General features: G+C 31.7%; 4 protein-coding genes across 5 annotated transcripts; 2 read left to right on the top strand and 2 right to left on the bottom strand.

Annotated features, from left to right (window-relative positions):
• Positions 1–5,185: 5,185 nt before the first annotated feature.
• Positions 5,186–7,651, top strand: LOC126653873 (uncharacterized). Its single transcript, XM_050347864.2, has 2 exons — positions 5,186–5,543; positions 7,232–7,651. Exons 1-2 carry the CDS (start codon positions 5,224–5,226, stop codon positions 7,566–7,568), a joined length of 657 nt encoding a protein of 218 aa, XP_050203821.1. The 5' UTR covers positions 5,186–5,223; the 3' UTR covers positions 7,569–7,651.
• A 637-nt stretch (positions 7,652–8,288) lies between these two features.
• Positions 8,289–10,608, top strand: LOC126687371 (uncharacterized). Its single transcript, XM_050381921.2, has 4 exons — positions 8,289–8,538; positions 8,866–9,106; positions 9,184–9,310; positions 10,100–10,608. Exons 2-4 carry the CDS (start codon positions 8,917–8,919, stop codon positions 10,386–10,388), a joined length of 606 nt encoding a protein of 201 aa, XP_050237878.1. The 5' UTR covers positions 8,289–8,538; positions 8,866–8,916; the 3' UTR covers positions 10,389–10,608.
• A 27-nt stretch (positions 10,609–10,635) lies between these two features.
• On the bottom strand, positions 10,636–13,522 carry LOC126687370 (thioredoxin-like fold domain-containing protein MRL7L, chloroplastic). Of its 2 annotated transcripts, none has more exons than XM_050381918.2 (6): positions 13,394–13,522; positions 12,413–12,543; positions 11,742–12,301; positions 11,242–11,323; positions 11,039–11,150; positions 10,636–10,935 (listed from the first exon to the last, which is right to left on the bottom strand). In XM_050381918.2, exons 2-6 carry the CDS (start codon positions 12,539–12,541, stop codon positions 10,808–10,810), a joined length of 1,011 nt encoding a protein of 336 aa, XP_050237875.1. In that variant the 5' UTR covers positions 12,542–12,543; positions 13,394–13,522; the 3' UTR covers positions 10,636–10,807. The 2 variants fall into 2 exon arrangements, with proteins under 2 accessions (XP_050237875.1, XP_050237876.1); XM_050381919.2 differs by having other exon boundaries at positions 11,742–12,295; positions 13,394–13,521.
• A 952-nt stretch (positions 13,523–14,474) lies between these two features.
• Positions 14,475–20,603, bottom strand: LOC126653552 (poly(ADP-ribose) glycohydrolase 1). Its single transcript, XM_050347467.2, has 11 exons — positions 20,264–20,603; positions 19,665–19,850; positions 19,271–19,374; positions 18,251–18,455; positions 18,011–18,115; positions 17,717–17,835; positions 17,283–17,426; positions 15,765–15,909; positions 15,359–15,565; positions 15,193–15,255; positions 14,475–14,849 (listed from the first exon to the last, which is right to left on the bottom strand). The coding sequence occupies exons 1-11, from the start codon at positions 20,510–20,512 to the stop codon at positions 14,688–14,690; spliced, it is 1,689 nt and encodes a 562-aa protein (XP_050203424.1). The 5' UTR covers positions 20,513–20,603; the 3' UTR covers positions 14,475–14,687.
• Between the last annotated feature and the right edge of the window lie 591 nt (positions 20,604–21,194).

Raw genomic sequence — 21,194 nt, 5'->3', positions numbered from 1 at the left:
TTTACCTCGGAAGACTTTAGATAACAGAGACTCTGGATGCACCAGGAACCTCCATCCTTGCTTGGCTAGAAGAGCTAAGTTAAAGTGCTCAAGGTCCCTAAATCCAAGCCCCCCCCCCTACTCCCTTCGAGTTACACATCCGCTTCCAAGCAATCCAATGGATATTCCTAATATCTTAATTGGAGTGATATTTCCGTGATATATATTATATTAAATGGGAAAAATAATACATAAGCTTTAAATAATTAAGATATCAAAATAAAACACTACCAATTTATTTTGTACACTTACCCGATTACCTCATGTGAGTATAATCTAAGCTTGATTAGATGCAATATGCATGAATGTGTTTGTTGATGGTCATCTAACCATAATATAGAAAAAAAAAATGAACAGATGACAATCAACAAATATATCCATGGATGCAAATATATAAACATTCTTCAAGCTAGCCTATAATCATCATCATATTGTAGCAAAAACAATATGTATATAATAGTATCTAAAGAGTATATTCCTAAGCATTATTCTAATAGAAAAGCATATCCAAAGGAATATTAACAAAATTGATTGGCACGAAAATGAAGTTTGATTGAAAACATCCAGCTTCATGAAAGCGGAAGATCAATGCTGGAAGGCAGGTTGTAAATTTTGGGTACGTACTCTACGAGACAAGTGCAAGAGCAAGAAAATGATTTTTCATTTTTATTTTGAGAAAATTAATTAGATCAATTTCTGAGATCACGGAATAAACGGGTATCCGTTTTAAGGACCCGATAAATTAAAAAATAAAATGAATAATAAATTAGATAAATCAAATATCAAAATATGATTACTAGATAATATCAAATGAAAATTGAGAGATTAGATAAATAAAAAATATAAATTATTTTTGATAATTGAACACAATATAGCAGTTTGGTGCCCCACGTTTATGCCATATAAAGTTAAGAGACATTAGAATGAATATAATATTGGTTTATATTGAATTATTTGAATAAGTATATGTGTATTTATATATTTTTAGGCTTTTATAAAAGACTATTTTAAAAAAAAGCAGAGTTAAACACCACATTTAAAACTTGATAATAGTATCATTTTTAAGTCTACTCATCTTAAGAGCAAATTACTCTAAGACCCCTCACATTTGTCATAATTCACAGTTTAGTATCCCTTGTTTGAAAATCAAACGATTTGGTATCTCATTTTTGATTTTGTAAACTATAAGGCTCTTCTGTTAGTTCAGTTAATAATTTAAAATTTTACTTTCAAACGATTTGCTATCTCAGTTTCATTTATATAAACGATTTCAATTTCAATTATATAAACGATTTGCTACCTTATTTTCAAACGATTTGGTACCTCACATTTTATTCCGTTAACGATTTAATACCTATATTTAACAGAAAGATCGACTATAGTTTATAATTCAAAACTAAAATGTCAAATCATTTGATTTTCAAATAAAGAGTATCAAACTATAAATTATGACAAATATGATAGAACTCACAGTAAGTTGCTCTAATTTTGACTAAAATACTATTTTGTGATATCTGAATGCATGAAACACACATAATATAAAGATTTTCCATGCAATTGTAGCACTAACCCAGACACATCGATTTTTCATTTAACAAAACAATGGTGTTTTGAATTTATTAAACACATCGATGAGTTTTAGCCTTAGGAAATAAGAACGTGAAAGTAACTGAAATACACAAAATAAAATAAAATTGTAAGCTCGCAAGTTTTATTGGCATTGAATTTTCTTATACTTTTTTTTTTGGTTTGATCATGAGCTGTCCTAAACAAATTTTAACTATAAAACGACACTTTTCATCCTTCCACACTCAGACTAATCTCCACTTGAGTTGGTTAGGTCTCTTGCCAGAGGCAAAACTCTGACCTCAAATTTTAAATGGCTGCATACATGAGTACGGTTCGAACCTGCGACATCACTTAACCCAGAAGAGCGCCTTATCAACTCACATGCGTTTTGGGGTTGATCTTTTTTTTTTAATTATCTTAAAAAAAACTCTTTGAAAAGTTCAACTATCATTAATAGTCGTAAAGCATGAAAAAATATGAAAAAACAAAAATAATAAATGTTTTGTTAATTTATGTGTAAATGAGACTTTTTAAATGTAACGGAGAAAATAATTAAAATTTCCAAAGATACTGTTCAAAAATCTTTATTTATTCGAAGTAGATTTAGTTAATCCAGTTCGTGATTTATCTCCAAAAAAAAAGAAAATTAAAGATTAAAGACTTTATTCGATTCTTAGATAATTTTCCCGTGTTTATTTTCTCTATTTATAATTTGCTTTGTGCTTATATTTCTAGCGATTACTTTAATTTTTGTGTATCATATTTTCTTTCTCTTTTTTTTCTTATTTAATATTAAAATGTTCTGAATATATTTCAGGGCTTAATTCCTTAAAAAAAACCACCATGCACTTTTTCTTCGTTTGTACTCTGACCTTATAAAAACACCATTTGTATCTAATTTTGGATTTTTATGTTTCATCCCTACCCAAAAGCATTAAATTGTACTCTTTTCATTTGTAAAAGAGTTTAAAACATAATTTTTTCTATTTTAAAAAATACAAACAAATCCCTAAACTTAAAAAATAATCAAATATATCCATAATTAGTTAATTTTTTTAATTTTATAAATAATAAAAAAAATTAAAAAAAATCTGAAACCAATGAGGACACGCCGCTGCTCCTTCTCATCGGAGGAGCGGCGGCGCTCCTTTTCCAATTTGAAGAAGGAGCGGCCGCTCCTTCTCCAAAAGTGGAGAAGAGCGGCGACGGTTCCTAAAATAATTTTTTAAAAAATTAGAAATTATTATAATTTTTGATTTTTTTTCAAGAAGATGACATTTTTGTATTATTAATAGCATTAATATCTAATTAGTATATAGGTTAAAAATAAAGGATTGTTTTAAACTCTTTTTCAAATAAAAAGAGTACAATTTAATGGTTTTGGGTAGAGATAAAACATAAAAATTTAAAATTTGATACAAATGATGTTTTTGAAGGTCATGGTATAAACGAAAAAAAAATACAAGGTGAATTTTTTTAAGGATTTAAGCCTACATTCCAATTATAAAACGTCACCTTTAATTTTTTTATATTCAAACTAATTCTTCTTAATTATTTTTTAAATAGCAGCGTGCTACAGGAAACCTCTAGCACAGTCATGCACGCACTGCTCCTTTCAATTGTAGTTAATTAGAGTATTTTTTATTTATTTTAATTCTAATTTTCTTGTGTAATTAAATCATTTAGTCATCATGTTTGTCTATTTTAGCTTTTAGTCACATTTGTCGTTTAGGCTTTTTACATCTAATTTTTTGAATTATACAAATTGATCTATAAATTTTTAAAATTTTAAATTATTGTCAGCACGTCCGCATACACTTTAATCTTTTTTTTTGAGAGGTATACACTTTAATCTTGTGTTTAAAGAGATTCAAACAATTTGAACGGCAGTTCAGTTATTTCTTGTTGTAAATTAAATCTTTTCATTTACTAACACATGGATTATACTATAAAAAATTAGTAACATATAGAACATTGTATTACAAAGCCAAGGTGCTTGTCTACTAAGAAATCAAAGAAAATTGTCCAAATAAAGAAAATTATAACCCAAAACATTGTAACTATCTAAGCACACAATAAATTATCCACAAAGAACAAAATAGGTCAACTATTTCTTGGTGATATAGAAAAGTTTAAACGCGGAATGAACCAAAAACTCGAACATAGTCATTTTTATTAGTTCTAATAGCTAAAAAAACACTTCACCTTTAATTTTTTTTTTATAATTGCACTATAATGTTGGAAAATTCTCTCAAAATCCTCCCACCTTTAAATTCTATTCCAATTGCACCCCGATGTAGGAAAATTCTCTCAAAATCCCCACCTGTAGATTTTTTTCAATTCTACCCTAAATTGAAATTTTTTATAGTGTTGATTTTAAAAAGTTATTGGATATAATTTTAAGAAGAATGATTTTTTTACATTATTAATAATATTAGTGTTTAATTAGAAAAAAGTAAAAATGAAAGATTATTTTAATTTTTTTTCATGAAAAAAGATGTAATTTAATAATTTGGGATACAATTGAAAAAAAATCTAAAGATGGAGGAGTTCTGAAAAAAAAATTTCTACATCAGAGTATAATTGAAAAAAAATTAAAGATGGGGGGCTTTTGAGTGATAAAGTCTTTTTATTAACTGCAGACCTCTTTTGAAAAAATTACTTTAATCATAATCAAATCCGCTTAATTAACCAATGAGCTATAGCTCAAATGATATAAGCGCTAGGCAGCAAACTGCTATGTCGTGGGTTCGATTCCTTCCACAAGCACTCCACCTCCCCAATTATTAAAAAAAAAAATCCGCTTAATTGAATCAATTGATTTTGAATTTACTCACGTGATAATTATTGAATGATTATCATTTTTCTTGTTAGCCTTTTTTCAGTTTGGTAAATTTATCTTTGATATGCCATTATTTAACGACTGCAATATGAATACAATCATGTTCAGTTTATCCAATTAAGAAGACTTGAATATCATTAAAATAAAACCCTTCCAATGAGATGAAAATTGACACATTAATGCTTTTGTTAGTATTGATAAAAGTGACAAACACTAATTTTTTGAACCATTAAACAAATTTAAACTAACAAAAATATTGGCAAAATACATTTTTAGGTCCCTATACTATTACACTTTTTGAATTGGATCCCACCATTACCATTTCTATACAATGAGTCCTCGCATTTTTAATTTTATAGACATTAAATATCCCATCACAAAAAGTATTAATGGTGTCAAGTCAGATCCAAAAAGTCGAATCAAGCTTACTTTCAAAAAAAAAAGTGTAGCTAGGAACTCAATTAGAAAAATGAGTAATTTTTTTATTATAGCTGAATTAACGGCGCGTGGAGTAGACACGCTTCAGTTATGTGACATCGGGACTTAATATTTATAAAATTAAAAGTGCATGGACTCAAATTTTCAACAAATTATAGTAGAAGGATCCAATTCATAAAAGTATAATAGTAAAAGGATCCAAATACATATTTTGCCAAAATGATTCCTATCAAATTGATAAAGAAAGCTATATATATAAGGTGATAAAATCAAGAACCCAAGACAATATTATAAGAACAACACAAGAAACCACAATAAAATTAAAGATTGCAAAAATGGTTAGACACAGCATGTTCTTGTTCTTGCTTTTAGGTATGATAATTAATTCTCGTAATATTGTAAATGGTTCAAAAAGTGCGAAGCTTTGTGGGCATTGCTCAAAGTGTGACACAAAACAATGTCCAGCAAGTGATGCTTACCCGCATATGACTGCACACGATGACACTCTGATTGCTGGTGCCATGCAGTCTGATTATGTGGATGTCAATGATAATAGTGTTTATTCAGTGCCTGATTTTAAAGGTGGTGCTTCCTCTAAATTTAATTCTTACTTTGGCTGGGAATCCTCTTCTGGTTCTGCTTCTGGCTACCATAGGTACACTTCAATATTTTATAATTCCATTTACATAACTAGCTAGAATGTTGATATTAGCGGTTGTGCCGAATTGAGCTAACTCGTGAGTTATTCAAGATTAATTCGGAATTGATTTGACTTGATTGAGTCGACATTGATTTCGAGCTATTAGAGTCACTTGCATGTCGAAACAAATTCTAATATATTTAAGATATTCAACACGACATACTCGTGAGCCTAATTAATTTTTTCGGTTTGGTGTCTTTTATAATTAACTAGTTTCGCATTACGTGCTATGCACGTGGCTCGTAACGTAACTCGTCAATGAAAATATTAGTAAATTTATTATAATTATATCAATTTTTTATTTATAATTAATATTAAATTAGTTAAGAATTTTTGTAAAAATAAATATAATATATTTGGTTATTAAATTTTTTTCCATACTGAATTTATTCTTCTTTTGGTTTTATAATCATCATAATTAAATAATTAATTTAATTTTATTAATAATATCTTTAAAAATAATAAGATAGAAATTTGAATAACAATATATTGACCAAATATAATATTTTAATTTTATAGTTCAATCAAACTAAAAGATAGGTATTCCTATTAACTTGGAGACAATTTAGTTATATTTTACATACTACAAACTAAATTGGAGATAATTTAGCTACCTATTCTAATTAGGATTTTAATTACAATAGTGATTAATTAAATAACTAATTAGTTATTGACTATAAAACCTTTATTCAGTAGTAAACTGAAAAGGATTATTCAGTAAATTTGCCTGTTTCCCCCCCATCCGTGCTTTTATATATAGTATAAATATATGTACTATTGAATTAAAATTTAAAATATTATTTTTATATAAATAAATTGTAGGGCTGAGCCGAATCGATCAGATTTTCGATTATTCTATTGAAGTTGAATTCAAACTTTTAAAACAGAACATGATCGAATTCGAACAGGAATTAAATTATAAATCGTGAACTTGAACTTACAAGTATTTTTACTCAAATTCAAGTTTTCTACTTTTAATAAAATAAATTAGTATTGTTATTTGTTACAACAATTATATATGAATTTATTTTATAATTGGAAAAAGGAAACGCTTATGAGAGAAATTAAACTCACGATCTAGAAGATTGTTGTCTACTACCTAGCGCTTATGAAAAATTTCAAGTACTCTCCTCTTTTAAAATGTAAACTAAAGATAAATTATTTTCACATCTGTAAACGGTAAAAGACAAATTCCAATATCAGAATATTCGGCTAGACCGGCTTCCAAGACTGATCAAATTCTAATTAATCTGTTTTATCTTATACAATTACATATAGTATATTTTTAAGAAAAAAATTATTTTTGAAATTAAAATGTGTTTTATTTTAATTTTTTTATATAAATAATCGAGTCGAGTCTAGTTAATTATTCTATCGAACTCGGGTCAAAACTTCAAAAATACAATTCAATCAAGTTAGATCAAATTATCGAGTTTCGATTTTCAAATTTTATTAATTAAATAGAACTCTTTTTTTTTGTCAAAGTTAATTAAATAGAACTCGAATATGACATTTTTGCGACTTAAATTGACTCAATTACATTGCTATAATTGGCCCCTAGACAGAGTAAGCCTGCCGCAATATTTAACCAAAAGTAGACTTGAGCTAACCTAACAGACTCTTAATTACTTATTGTATAACAGGTTCAGAAACTACATGGACAAATGTTCACATGGAGGAACCTATCTAACAGTAGACAAGCATGGCAAGGTAAATCTTCGCTCATTGAAATCGCTACAAAACTTATCGGAAGCTGACTGGAAATCCGTAAACCCGCCAAAGAAGCTAAACCACAGAGAATTTCGGTTCTGGGTGTCTCGTAGAACAGGCAAATGCCTCACAGTTCTCCACGGAAAGTCCCATAAGAAAACAGTTGGTGTATCTGAATGCAAGTTCGATGGCTCGAACCCTTTTCAGCTCTTCGCGTTCCGATTTCATTACCATAAAGCATTCTGCTGCTGTGGACTTAGCAATGAGTGAATTCTTGATGATTATATAAGAATGTTTACAGGCATATTGTCATAAGAATTATGCATTTCTGCTGAAACTGTGAACTGTATGATCTAAGGGTTAAAAGCCTGAATGGTATCAAGTCTTTTACTATTGTATCAATTTCATATCTTATTTTTAATTTGTAATTTTTATACAATTGTTCTATTTTTATTTTTATAAAATTAATATCGATTGTTTATGATGTGATCATCCGAGTGAGATTTTCTCGGATATTAAACTCTGTAGATCACTAAACTTTCCTCAAATTACAGAAAGGTCACTAAAAAACTTTTGTTACAAAAATTAAAAATATAGTAACCAGAATAAAACAAATCAAAATTTGATCAACAAAATATAATAAAGAGATATTTTAGGCACTTTTAAAATCAACTACTCTATATAAGCTCGATTAAGAAATCACGTGCTTGATCATATATGAGCTCGACTATGGATAAACCATCTCGTTCATGGATAAATCCGGTTATTAGTTCCGTAATTGACTTATTAATTTTAATAAATTATTTTTAATTTAATGTGTATTATTCCTCAAATGAATTCTAAATTATTTTCATTAAATTTATTTATTTGTTTTCACTAAAATTATTTATTACTTCAAATATTTAATATATTAACTTTTACAATATGTATGTTTTATAATTTTAAGTGAAACTACTTAATTTTAATCTACAACCAAAACTAAATAAAAGAAAAGAAAATAATGTAATGCAAACCTAAACCTCTCTCTTACTTTCATCATCTTCAACCTAAACTCAAGACACAAACATTATCTCTTGCCCCCTCTACTAGTGCTAGTGCTGTGCCTTCCCGCCAACTTCTGCCGCCGTTGCTACTGCTGTTCCTCCCCCCGCCGCTAGTCCTGCGCCGTTCTGCCGCCGCTATCCGTCGCTGCCGTTGTAGCTACTGTTTCGTGCTGTGCTCCTCCATCTGCTGCAATTAGGTAATTTTTTGTATTTTGTCCATCATAAATTGATCTTGTTTTTGAGTGATATTTTAAGTTTGCTTTATTTGCTGACTAGTTCTTATTTCTGATGTTGGAATTCAATGGTTGTTGAAATATACATCAAGAATTCTCAAAAAAGAAAATTTACATTAAGATTTAGACTAAAACGGAATAAATTGAAAAAAAATATCAAACTTTGGTCCAATTCAATTTCAGGACACTTATAAAATTGTTCATTTAGATTTCAAAAACCCTAAGAATTTCGAAGCTTTCAATATACTTTGACCAACAATGACGAACGGAATGTCCCTCTATTGTTTACAGGTGAAGCGTGACATACTGGGTCGTCGATAAAACTCGTAGATTAAATAAACAATGAAAGCAGGAAGGAAGAATATGAAGAGAGCAACAACAGAACATGGTTTGATTCTTGAAGATGGTCAAACTATTATGAAAGTCGTCTCTCTTAGAGGTTCCAATATCGTTGAGGTAATGGACGCAAAAGATCAGAAATTGTTGGCATTGTTTCCGGCTAAGTTCCAAAAGAGCATCTGGATCAAACGAGGTTCTTCTTCTTCTTTCAATCCTTCAAATTAATTGTAATACTATTGAGTTAGTTAATTATTATGTGTTGTATTGCAGGGAGTTTTGTTGTAGTTGATGAAAGTGGAAAAGAAAAGGCATTGGAGTCTGGTAGCAAGGTGGCTTGCATTGTTTCTCGAGTTCTTTTTTATGATCAAGTTCGTCTTCTTCAGAAATCTCCTCAATGGTATGATTTATTTCTTTCGTATTCTAACTTAAAACCTGGGTTGCTATAAATTGGAAACACTGAAATGTGGAGATATGGCAATGGGCGCAGCAGATGGTATTTTTCGAAGTTTCCAACTTTTTAAAAAAGCTTTTATATTCGAAGAAGCAGCTTCCATGCATCATAGCTAACACAGCCAGTAACATTGTTAAATGATGTGCTGTTGCTACCCTGCTATATGTAATAATATGTCAGCATTTTGTTTCTGTTCCCGAATTTCCCAAAACTTTATTTTTGCTCTTCTCCATTTCAGCCTTTCATCAAATGTAGATGTTCTTAATTGTATTTTTGCTTTGAATAGTGTGCGTCTCTCAAACAAATTATTTTTTTGATTGTACTGAGGCATGTTGAATATGTATTCTTCTTGAAGTGTTTAGACCTCGTACTATTAATTGATGTTTCTTCAATTAAGTATATGCAACAGAGAGTACATAATAGATATAGCTTATGAGTTACTACTGCTAGAATCTTGAGGATCTTGTTTTCCCTAAGATTAATAGTGATCTTGGTCTTCTTTTTATCTTTTGTTTTCTTCTTTATATGATCACCAATTTTCAAATAAAATTGAGTATATCTAAAGTTACTTGCATTTTAAGTGGGAAAACTTGAGCAAGATTGTCTTCCAACTGCGTTAACCAGATCTTACATGTTTCATTCTTCTATGTCATACTTCGTAGTTTGCGACGTTCTGCTTTTCGTTGCCGATAGATTGTTCTATTTTCTCATTTCTGAGATGTATCACTGATGCAGGGTGGACTTTTTCCAGTCTACAACTTCAAATAATCCCGATGCAAGTTTGCAGAAGAATACCCAGAAACAAGAAGATGATAAGCATGATTCCGATGGTGATGAAAGACTCCCTCAGTTAGAAGCCAATATGAATACAATGAAGCTGGCAGAGTTACGAGAAGAAGATGACGAGCTTGATTCAAGTGATGATGACGATCTCCCTCCACTAGTAGCCAATACAAATAGAATTAAGCTACCAGAATACCAATCAGATTCCGAGTCAAATTCAGGATCCGACACAGATTCTTGAACTATCATACATGTAGCATTTGTATGCAAATTTAGAGATACTTATCTTAAAATTATCATTTATTTAACAATTTTAAGGTTAGAGAAAAGGAGAAGAAGAGAGTTGCCATCAAAATTTCCAATTTTTGTACCTGCTGATCTTAATTTGTAAAGTTTTCAAATTTTTCTTTGGTTGTAATAACTGAGAATTAATTATTTATAGGATATCTTGCTTGAAAGTTTATTGGTTCAAGTGAAGAGTACAAACATTAAACTAAAAGCTCAAACTTTATTTTATGCATATCTAAACTCATTAAATTAGTAACATTTTTTACACTAAGCCAATTGTAGAAGGAACTGCATCATAGCAAATTTTGCATTTGTTGCACAGAATTGATTCACTTCTACTGAAGTGGCTGTACAATCATTATTTGAGCATTTTTAGTTCCTGATAGCAACAGATGGAATCGATTCCTGACTGTCACCAGCGCCATTCAAACAAGGCGGTTTGCCAGCTCCATAATAGAAGTAGGCCATCATTTTTGAAAGCTCGTCCGCATTTCGAGTCACTGAATAGGGAGAGAGATGTGAGAACAAATCTCAACTCCATAATAGAACATAGATAAATAAACTGAAGACACCATATCTCAAATTAATGAATTCGGGAATTACCTTTTTCACGGTACAAGATCTTCCCGGCTTTAGTGAAAATAACTTCTGGGAAAACAGACACGTTGAGAGCAGAGACTAAATTGGTCTGGACAACAGCATCAACCGCAACACACTGTGTATGGAAAGAAATATCAGAAAAAGGAATCTATGCAAAGGAATGGATTCAACGGAAGGGACCAGGGATGCAAAACGTCTTTACTTACTCGTGGTGACGGTAGTCTGCAGTTCCATATGATATGCACAGCCTTCTCCAGTTCGTCTCGAATCCTTTCATTTTCCTTTGGTCTGGTGACAATAAAAATTTAGGTGAAGAGTTAACAGCAATTGAATACTATGAATGCAGCAAACGTTGAATAGCACAATGTGTTTCCTCTCTGGCAAGCATTAAACACACACCGTATTAAGTTATATCATGCTAAATTATAATGGTTTATGTTAATTGAGAGGAATCTTGCATAAATTTAGAATCAGAAGACAGAAAATATAGCAAATTTCAGACTAAAAACGGGTAAATCTCAGAACGCATATAACATGATAATGAAAACCGGGTAACAGCTTGCGAAAAGGGCAGCAACAAATGAAATTCATCGGTTAGTGAATCTAAACAGAAAAAAAAAATGCATTTTTTACAGTAAACGAATCAAATGAAACACATTTAAAAGGATTAAAAACATGTAGACATGGGAGGAAAAAGCAGCGAAACCTTTTATAGCGATTATGCACTAGGATGATCAAAGGACTGATATCTTTGAACACAGTTTCCTCCCATTCTGCAGTGGTAATGTCTTTGATTGGACGAATGTAATTGTCATCTTGCCATACTATCTCATTTTCACTGTCATAATTTTCATCGTCGTCGTCCTTCTTCTTGTTCTTGATAGTAATCTTATCGAAGAATTGACCCAAGTTGAATCCCCACCCATCATCATCTTCAGGCCAATCAGGGTCATCTTCCTCCACTGAAAGGGGGTAATCATCTAGTAGCTTTTGCAACTTTATCTTTTTTTCTTCAGCATTAATCTCCTCATCAACATCGGGATGCTTAACCAACATTTCTCTAATTTTTCTTCTCCAGTCACGTCTCTCTTCAGCATCCATAAGATACGGGTCATTTACCTTGTCTCTTCTTGTTGAGGGATCATCATCTTCCTCATCACTGTCACTAGAATCTTCTCGTCGCTTTTTCTTTCCATCATCAGACCTCAAAGTTTCCGCTGTTCGAATTGCTCTCACTTGACTGCTTCTGAATTTACCACCCTGCAGCTTTGAAGAAGACATTTTTCATTCAAACTATTGAAAACAATTCTGGATATTCTCATGATAACATCAATTGTCTAACACAAATGAATAGCTGGTAAGTAAGTAGGAACATACCAGCAAAGGAATCCTGGAAAACTTTGATTGGTGACGATAATAACAAGATGATACCTCGGTGTTGCTTCGTTTTGCTTTAGAATGAGATAAAAATAAATTTTGAAGCTTTAATGTATGTTGCAGTGCCATTTCTACAAAATCAAATTCCATTAAAAACAACATCAGAAATATATAGATTAATATAATAAGAAAAGAACTAAAGAAAACTGCAAATGAAACAGACATATTAACATGAATAAATAAAAAGAACTTGAAATCACATAAGTAAAATATTAGACAAGTCATATAAGTATTATGCTAAATTTCAACATACGAATTAGGCTACTTTATAAAGAGAGCCGGCAAGTCAAAATTCCACTGAAGATGCAATTAAACCCCAAGAAAATTCACTCAAGTTTGTTACGCAAAAATTCAAACTATAATTTTATTATCATCTCTAACATAATCGCACGTTAGTTCCCATTGAGTTAAAATAGCGAACAAGCACATATCCACTATACTTTTGCATTATATTAATCAAATGAGTTACCAAGTATCAAATTTTGAACCATTCCATCACAGATACTCCGTTACCATATCAAATAACCAATTCATCCAAAAGTTGAAAGATAAAAAAGTCCAAACTTTTAGATGAAACTATGATGTTATTATCATCTCTAACAAAGTTACATCATAAAGCTTGATAAAATACACATGCCAATAACTATCTAGCTTACCCTAGCCCAAGACATTCAATAAACACCAAAGAATCATTAAAATCCTGAAATTGAAATTTGCATATGACTATAAGCATGCTTTTCTCACCAAACCCTTGTTTTTTCAACTATTTTCTTACATTTGCATTAAAGGGTGGTACGAGAAATTGAATTCCCATCATTAAAAGTATATGTAATATCATTTCTTGAAATTTATATGAAGCCTTTTGCTTGACAAGCAGGAAGTGAGATAAAAGTTGAAGTGAAGTAAGAAAGATTTGCTTACCACTTGGCAAATGTGGTAATGAAAATGAAGCTCAGAAGAAGTAGAATCTTTGCTGGTGACTGTCTCTTGTTCGCTTAGCCTCCAACTAAAGCTCCCAAGCAGACTGTAAAACAGGATAAGCTTTGTTTATTGCGATTTTATTTACTAAATTTATTCATTTGACTCTAATCTATACAATTTATTTCATTTTAGCCCTTATCATGTAATTCTTGAATTGAAAGACAAAAAAAAAGGCCAAATGTCGTAAAAAGGCCAAACCTTTCATAAAAATTTCACAAAAGTCCTGACCTTTCAATTTTGTCGATTTTGGCCAAAAACAGATTATTTGGTTTCAATTGTGGCCAACTCTCAATTTGATTTCAATTTTGCCTATGTGACGCCTACGTGGCATGCACATATATTGAAAGGTCAAGATTTTTGTGAAACCAAATAATCCATTTTTGGCCAAAATCGACAAAATTGAAAGGTCAGGACTTTTGTGAAATCAAATAATCAATTTTTGGCCAAAATCGATAAAATTGAAAGGTCATGACTTTTCTGAAACTTTTGTGAAAGGTTTGGCCTTTTTACGACATTTGGCCAAAAAAACACATTCTAAATTATTTTCATTTTTGCTTAATTTTCATTCAATAACTAAAAATTGCTTCAAACAGTTCCAAATTTATAGAGTTTTATAGTTCTCACGTTGAAGTGCTTGTTAAGTTGTTATCATTTTAGTATTTAAGAAAATACATAAAATTAATCTTAATGACTACTTAATTTTAAAATAATAATATTTTTTTATATTTTAAAGAGAAATGTAGATTTGATTACTCTCTCCATTTCCATTTGTTGAACATTTTAAAACAAACACATAGATAAAATATAATTTAACAAAATTTCATGAATTACTTTATAATTTTTTTTATATATAAATCAAGTAGTAGCATTATGTAGTACTATCTTTTTGATAATTGGAAAGCATTATGTATTTGATAATTGGAAGGGAAAGCGTTTGTACAATAAATTAAACCTACAACGTAGCATGCAGCTCAACGCTTATACTATTTAAACTATAACTCATTGGTAAAAACATGTGATATTTCTCTCTCAAAAAAGAAGACGTGATATTTAATCACTTGAATATAATTAATTGCAAATTTAAATATTGTCTATCAAAACCTAAGAGTATTCTAATCCATTTGCTAATTGTGTTTACTTTTGAAAAAATGCAAGCCCTAATTTTCCTCTTAAAAACAAGACTACTATTAGTGCATAAGAACCTAATAAGTTACAAAATTGATTTACAAAGGTTTCACACATTTGAAGTGGAAGCTTGATGGGGAATTGGCGATGGAAGCAGCCATGTAAAGAAGCCTACTTTAGTTTCCCTGTTGAACCTCTGGTATGAATACTCTACCAACATATTCCACAGATCTCCCACTGTCCATTCATGTGACATAATCCACTGGCTCACCTGCCCCAATAACATAAAATCAATTACTCATGTTGTATTAAGACCACACACACACACACATATATATATAGCTAACACCTTCACTAGGTTACGAATTTGAGTCATACAGCCAACATAGCACGTAAACGAAAAGGCTGAAATAAAAAATGTCGAAATCGGAAACAGGAAAACATTTTTTTTATAAGAATAGCTTATAAATAATAGAGTTTCGTAATTGCATAAGCATTTTCACAAGGTGGTAGCCATACAAAGTAAACCTGGCAGCTAAAAGGACATTATGTAGTTGTCCATTTGGACGTATCGTCATATGAAACCTTGATCTTGGCAAGGATGACGTAAGTACCTTATCGAGATTCTTCAGTGCACTGGTGCCAAACGTGTAATACAGAATGAAGGGTCTTAGTGCCTGAAAGAAAAAGCACTGTAATTCACGATCTTCAAAATAAATAAAGGCATTACTTTATCATGTTTACATGATTTCGACAGCTAATACCCCAAATAAATTTTACCTGAGAAGCTGCAAGCCACTGAATTATGGCCTTTACTTCTGGATCTCCTCCAAAGGCGCCACAGCCCCAGTTCCCGGTTGCAATCCCAATTCTATCTTCGACATGTGGATATGAACTACTCTTTTTATCAGACTCTCCAACCATCCCATTTATCAGCTTCCCTTCACACGTGTCATTTTCAATGGGGGCTGAACGAGCTTCATTAGACTAATACAGAGCACAAGAATGATGATAGGGAAATATTGGAATAAGCAATTTAATTATTACATGAACGATTAACTGTTTACCATTCTATGTAGATAATTACTTGAAAAATGGATAAAGGTGGTGATTCTTGGAACATTATTGTACTAAGTAAAATGTGAAACCAAACCAAACACTAGAGGAAGGCATAAAGAACTCACACCAGAAAGTTGTCCCCAGATGTAAACTTGATGTCCCGGTCATCTAAGTTAGATCTTGCTCCTTGAACACCACAATCTTGAATTAATATCTCATACTGACTATATTTAGATTTATCAGCAAATCCACAGAAAGCCTTGTTGACCTCCCTGCCAAAAGCATACAAATAAGAGTTGCAACTAATTTGCATGTAAGAATGAAAATAGATGCTGACTTGCAGGTCTGCACAGTGCACATAATCTTGGATATATACGCAGATTGGACTTAAAAACTCATGGTGCAAAGATAGTTAGAAAAATAACAATTAAAAGAGGCTCAGATTCTCTCGAGTTCACTTGAAGATGAGAGGTCACGTTCGGTTAATCTACACCGTTCATTGCAAATGAAAGGTGTAGATTAAAAGTGTCTCAATTATTACATTAATCTCACCATTCATTAGAAGTGTAGATTTATCGAATATGACCTCTAATGTTCAAGTGAACTTGAGAGGATCCTAATCCATCTAAAGAGTATTTTTCACAATAAACAAAGCTATAGAAGTAGTGGAATAAACTAACAAGAAACTTGATTACAATTAGGAGAAATTCAGCTGTACTTGTAAGACTTTCTGAGTTTATATTGGTAAGCTAAAACTTGTTTAAAGGCATAATCAAGCTATTTTGTTAATTGAATTTTATCTACAAATAATGTGTTTAAATCTGATACAACCAACTCTAAAAAATTATATTTTACACTATCAGTCTTCATAAAGTACATAGTTGTCTTGCTTGCATCATTCAAATGGGTTAGAACTATATCTAAAGAGGTATATGGCAGCATGCCAAAGCCATAAATATTTTAATAAAGACAAGCACCTTTACATTTACAGCAAAGGACAAGTTACTTCTAGCAGAGACCGTAGCTAATCCGCTAATTATTGCACAAAGAAGCACAAACTCTCCTAAACAACCAGAAGTTTATAAACAGCAGCTTAAAAGCATACCAAACCCCCAAAAAAAGAAAATGAAGTTCTCATAAGAATCTAAAAACATGCACATAATATTAATCTCACAAATAAGGATTAGCAAAAATTTGGTTAAACCGAATTAACCAATCTATTCACTTAAGTTCGTTAAATTTTTTTGTTAATTCAGTTAACAAAAATTTCAGTTTGGTTAAAAGAGTATTAAAAATTCAGAAGTTGACAACATATTTTTTTTCTTATTTGTAATTATTATTCTTTGTTTTTTTACCACTTTAACCAACTAGTTTGGTCGGTTTAGTTTTGTATTTTGGAGATTTTGGTTAATTCAGTTTTGGATACTTCGGTTGATTCAATTAAAGAGATAAAGTGACTATGTTAATCCAATTTGATTAAATCGGTCAGTTTTTAACTAAACTCATGTTTACTTACCCCCTACCCCTACTCACAAAGCCTATTTTGTGCAAGGCTGCTTATGCATGTTAGCCAAATAACAGGGGAAATGAACTTGTATGAATCAAGTAATTGATATTTTTGTGGCACTACAGAAAAATTACTTACCGAAGGAGGTATTTAAGTTTAAATTGCCTCAAGCCTGGGCTGCATAGTGCATCTATGGCAACAATCCTAGTTTTACGCCTTCCAAAACAATCGTAATTGCTTTTATCCACATAATTGCCAGAAAAGCGAAATGAAGAGGCATACCTGCACAGCTCAAATCATATTGCAGCAAAAGTTATTACAAGGGGCATTTTTTTACTTCATCTTGCAAAAGTAAATACAAGTATGGTCTTGGTTAATGTTGATCAAAGATAAAGAAAAATACAACAAAACAAAAAAAGTTCAGAAGGGGCAAATCCTGTCAGCATAAGCACCTTTTAGCACAAGTCTGAAAATAATGAGTCTTGAACCATTGAGCTTGTGCCTCGTGTAAAGTGTAAATGGCAAGTCTCAAAAAAAAAATTTGCTTTTCAATCCTTTGAAAAAATGCTTACCCTCTGTAGTCAGAGAACCTTTCTGCACCTACAATTTCTATAGCCTCATTGTCTTCCATGCAAGGCAAGAAAAACATGCCGGCAATTAGTTCAGGATTGATCATGAAACGGATCTCTTCCTACATGAGATGATGACATTAAGTTTCCATAAGAGTGAAGGCATTTAACACCATTTCCAAAAGCTAATGGCCCCAACAGCATGCAGCAGAGAAAATCATGAAAGAAAACAATTATAACAGAAAGAAAATAATGAAATAACCGTGGAAAAACTGAAATCCTACTGGAAGGATATACCTGTACACAGCCACTACGAAGTGCACCACCTCCAAGATACATGTTAGCAAAATCAACTTCAAGAGCTTCACTGGCTTGATCTTCTATAAGGCCTGAATCGCAGACCTGCAACAATGTTATGAACCACTCATGAATTAATTGTCCACAGCTGAAAAATGAAAATAAGGAAACTAGATTGATCAGATTCTATGAAGTGAAACTAAGCTATCAAATCATAAATCAGTTCATATGCTATCGTACCTCAAAAGAGCAGAGTGGTGCAACAGATTTATACCAAAAGTCGGCATTAGGATAAGAAATACACTTAGTAAGTTGTTCCAAAGATAGAACCTTCCTCTCAAATGAGACAAAGCCCACAGGTGTAGATAAGCATATCCTTTCAAAATAGTGCATAATGCACTTAATCTTGTCTTCCTGCTTTTCACTGTAACTATCATACAGAGTCCTGAAAGGCAATAGAGTTTTAGACAAATTCACATTAAGGAAAAAAAACTCAATTTTTTAAAATTTTGTTAACAAAACTAAAAAATTAAAAACCAAATGATACAACTTTGAGATCAATTAAACCCACTAACATCACATCCATAATGAACCCTTTAACATACTTCTAAAATCGTAGTGATTTCCAAATGTTTAATCTTTGGCTTTTGCCACAAGACCTAACCAGAAGGCCCATTACGTTGCAGACTAAAACAATCATAGCATCCATGCCATGTGATCCTCCAACCATGTCTGACTTACATAACATCATATTTACTTACAAAAACAGTAAGAATATTTAAGCAACTTATTGTGAAACTGGATATTAGGCTGCTAAGCTTGAAGGCATTTTTTTGGCCATCTATACTTCATAGAATCAACATTAAGGAATTGGCAGAAGTTTGCATGTCGTATAAGCCTCATTCAGTTAAGAAATGTTGGGACTGTAATTTGGAAAGCTAGTTCCTAAAAACAAATTTAGGTTCCTAAGCAATATGTCACTCCACTCGGTATTTTCTTGCAAAGAGCTAAGTAATTTGCATCTCTTTAACTAATAACTTACCAGATAACATATGTACAATATTTTGGAGATTTTGGAGGAGTACATTAACTCTTAATGAAAGATATTGCACTCTAACCAGATAAAAGTTAATCCAGTAACCATTGAAATGATATACATATTCAAAATTATTTGTCTATCAAATTTTCCTACTCTAATACTAGAATGCGATATTTATCATGCAGCAGTATAGTTCAGGAAGTTAAAGCAAAGACACGTACTCAAACAACTGATCAAAATTGATCATTGGAAGATGTTTTACATCTCTACCAGCAACTGGAAACAAACAAAAGAAAGCACATGCAAGAAGAGCACCAATCAGTTCCTGAAAAGTAACATTGACATAATCAAAAACTATACAACAGAGAGAGAAATTATTCTAAGTGACAGAAGAAAGTTCAACTTGGATGACAAAAACAAAAATTAACTTAACATGGCAGGATGTCATTTAAGTAAGCTCAAGAGTTGTGATTTGAATACTCTTATCAATTTATCATTTTTTTTAACTTAAGCATTTGATATTTCGGTTTTCTACCAATATAAGCCATGCAATGAAATGACGGAACTTAAGTGTATAGTTAACCAGATAAGCAAGTAAGTTAAACTCTAGAGTACCTGGTTGAGATACACTATCCCAGCTTGTTGTGGACCCAAAAACCGGAGACCAGTTTTGACACCATCAAGCAAGTTATCTGCATTTTGATAGTGCGACTCTAACAGAGTTGGCAGCCGCAATAGCAAGTTAGCCAATGCTGGAAGAACCTCTCCAAACCATTTTGCGGATTCAGCCCGTGAAATCAACTGAAAAAAAACACAAACAAACAAAAACTAAATCTTCATATCTCATTGCCAACGTTGTCTTCCTAGACATAACATACTATTCATATTAGTGAAGTAATCAACACACAGTAGCTTATCCATGAAGGAACTTACCCGTTCCTTCAGTTGCCACATATTAAATGATAAAAAAACAAATGTATAACCTACAAACATATAGAATTGAATGGTATGATTTTTCCACCTCAAAATTCATAATTTGCCAATTTTGCGCAATTTTTAAACTTTCAACACATTCTTGCGCACCTTTTAAAAACTTTTGTCAGCAACAAAAGCTCCAAGTAATTCATAAAAAACACAAACCCTAACTTAAGTAAAAGACTATAATTCATCAGAACCTCATAATTAAGGTAACAAATTATTGAACTAGTAGTTACCTCATCGAAGTATAGGGCATAACCATGCTGAGCAGAAGAAGCTAGGGATTGCGTAGATAGAGACAGAGAATTTCTGAGGTCAGAAATTGCGAAGAATAATAATTCACCGGATTTAACATTGCTAAGATGAGGTCCTTGGGATAATTCTTTAAGCGTTTGAACAACTTGTGATGGCCAAAACAGAGTGGAAGATCTAATTAGAAGCGGTAGAAATGGTAGGATTGAATTCAAGTCTTCCCTGTTCTCCATTTTCTTTTTGTTTCTAATGTCTTGCTATTTGCGTATTTCATTAATACTTTACCCTTTAAACTAAAATTCACTACTATAAGAAAAGGAAGCATATGTGGAAATAGTTGAAATCACCACCTTAAATACTTTTAATGAACAAAGGATCAAATCGCCCCCTCAACTTGGCACGAAATATCAAATAAGTCATTTTCGCCGCTTTTGGTACAAACAACCCAAAAGTTACGTTTTTATATCAAAAAGCCCCTGCCCCACTTTCACCCAAGTAAGTGAGATACACTCTCCGTAAAAATTTCAAAAACACCTTTAATATTTTATTTATCTCCAAATCAATTCTTAATAATTTTAAATTTCAATTATATCTTTTAATTTTAAAAATTTAATAAGTAATTTGTTTTTTAATAAAAAAAGAAGAACGTTTTATCCTTTATCCTTTTTCCTTTTTCCTTTCTTCTTCCTCTTCCTTTTCTTCCTATCTTCTTCTTTCCTCCCCTTTCTTACATTTTTTCCGACCACCATCTGCCACCACCACCATCCAGCCTTAACTTCCATCTCCTCAAGGGAGGAGCTGCTCCTCGTCTGAGGAGCAACAGATCTGCCGTATTTCAGGCAGCAGAGCTCCTCGCCTGAACCGTTTCGCCTGAAACGAGGAGCTGCTGCTCCTCCAACGTGGAGGAGGAGCAGC

This window comes from Mercurialis annua, linkage group LG6, assembly GCF_937616625.2.
Source record: "Mercurialis annua linkage group LG6, ddMerAnnu1.2, whole genome shotgun sequence".
In the NCBI taxonomy this organism is placed as follows: Eukaryota; Viridiplantae; Streptophyta; class Magnoliopsida; order Malpighiales; family Euphorbiaceae; genus Mercurialis; species Mercurialis annua.
This window is presented reverse-complemented; position numbering and strand designations above follow the sequence as displayed.

Bases quoted from the DNA above. Each gene is read 5' to 3' on its own strand.
- LOC126653873 (XM_050347864.2), top strand. From the start codon at position 5,224: ATGGTTAGACACAGCATGTTCTTGTTCTTGCTTTTAGGTATGATAATT. The intron at 5,544-7,231 runs GTACACTTCAAT...ATTGTATAACAG, and splicing joins TCTGCTTCTGGCTACCATAG to GTTCAGAAACTACATGGACA.
- LOC126687371 (XM_050381921.2), top strand. From the start codon at position 8,917: ATGAAAGCAGGAAGGAAGAATATGAAGAGAGCAACAACAGAACATGGT. The intron at 9,107-9,183 runs GTTCTTCTTCTT...GTTGTATTGCAG, and splicing joins GAGCATCTGGATCAAACGAG to GGAGTTTTGTTGTAGTTGAT. The intron at 9,311-10,099 runs GTATGATTTATT...TCACTGATGCAG, and splicing joins CTTCAGAAATCTCCTCAATG to GGTGGACTTTTTCCAGTCTA.
- LOC126687370 (XM_050381918.2), bottom strand. From the start codon at position 12,541: ATGGCACTGCAACATACATTAAAGCTTCAAAATTTATTTTTATCTCAT. The intron at 12,302-12,412 runs GTATGTTCCTAC...TCTTCTTCAAAG, and splicing joins TTTCCAGGATTCCTTTGCTG to CTGCAGGGTGGTAAATTCAG. The intron at 11,324-11,741 runs GTTTCGCTGCTT...TATTGTCACCAG, and splicing joins GTGCATAATCGCTATAAAAG to ACCAAAGGAAAATGAAAGGA.
- LOC126653552 (XM_050347467.2), bottom strand. From the start codon at position 20,512: ATGGAGAACAGGGAAGACTTGAATTCAATCCTACCATTTCTACCGCTT. The intron at 17,836-18,010 runs GTATATCCTTCC...CATCTCATGTAG, and splicing joins TTCGTAGTGGCTGTGTACAG to GAAGAGATCCGTTTCATGAT. The intron at 15,256-15,358 runs GTAAAATTTATT...TTTTTCTTTCAG, and splicing joins AGTGGCTTGCAGCTTCTCAG to GCACTAAGACCCTTCATTCT.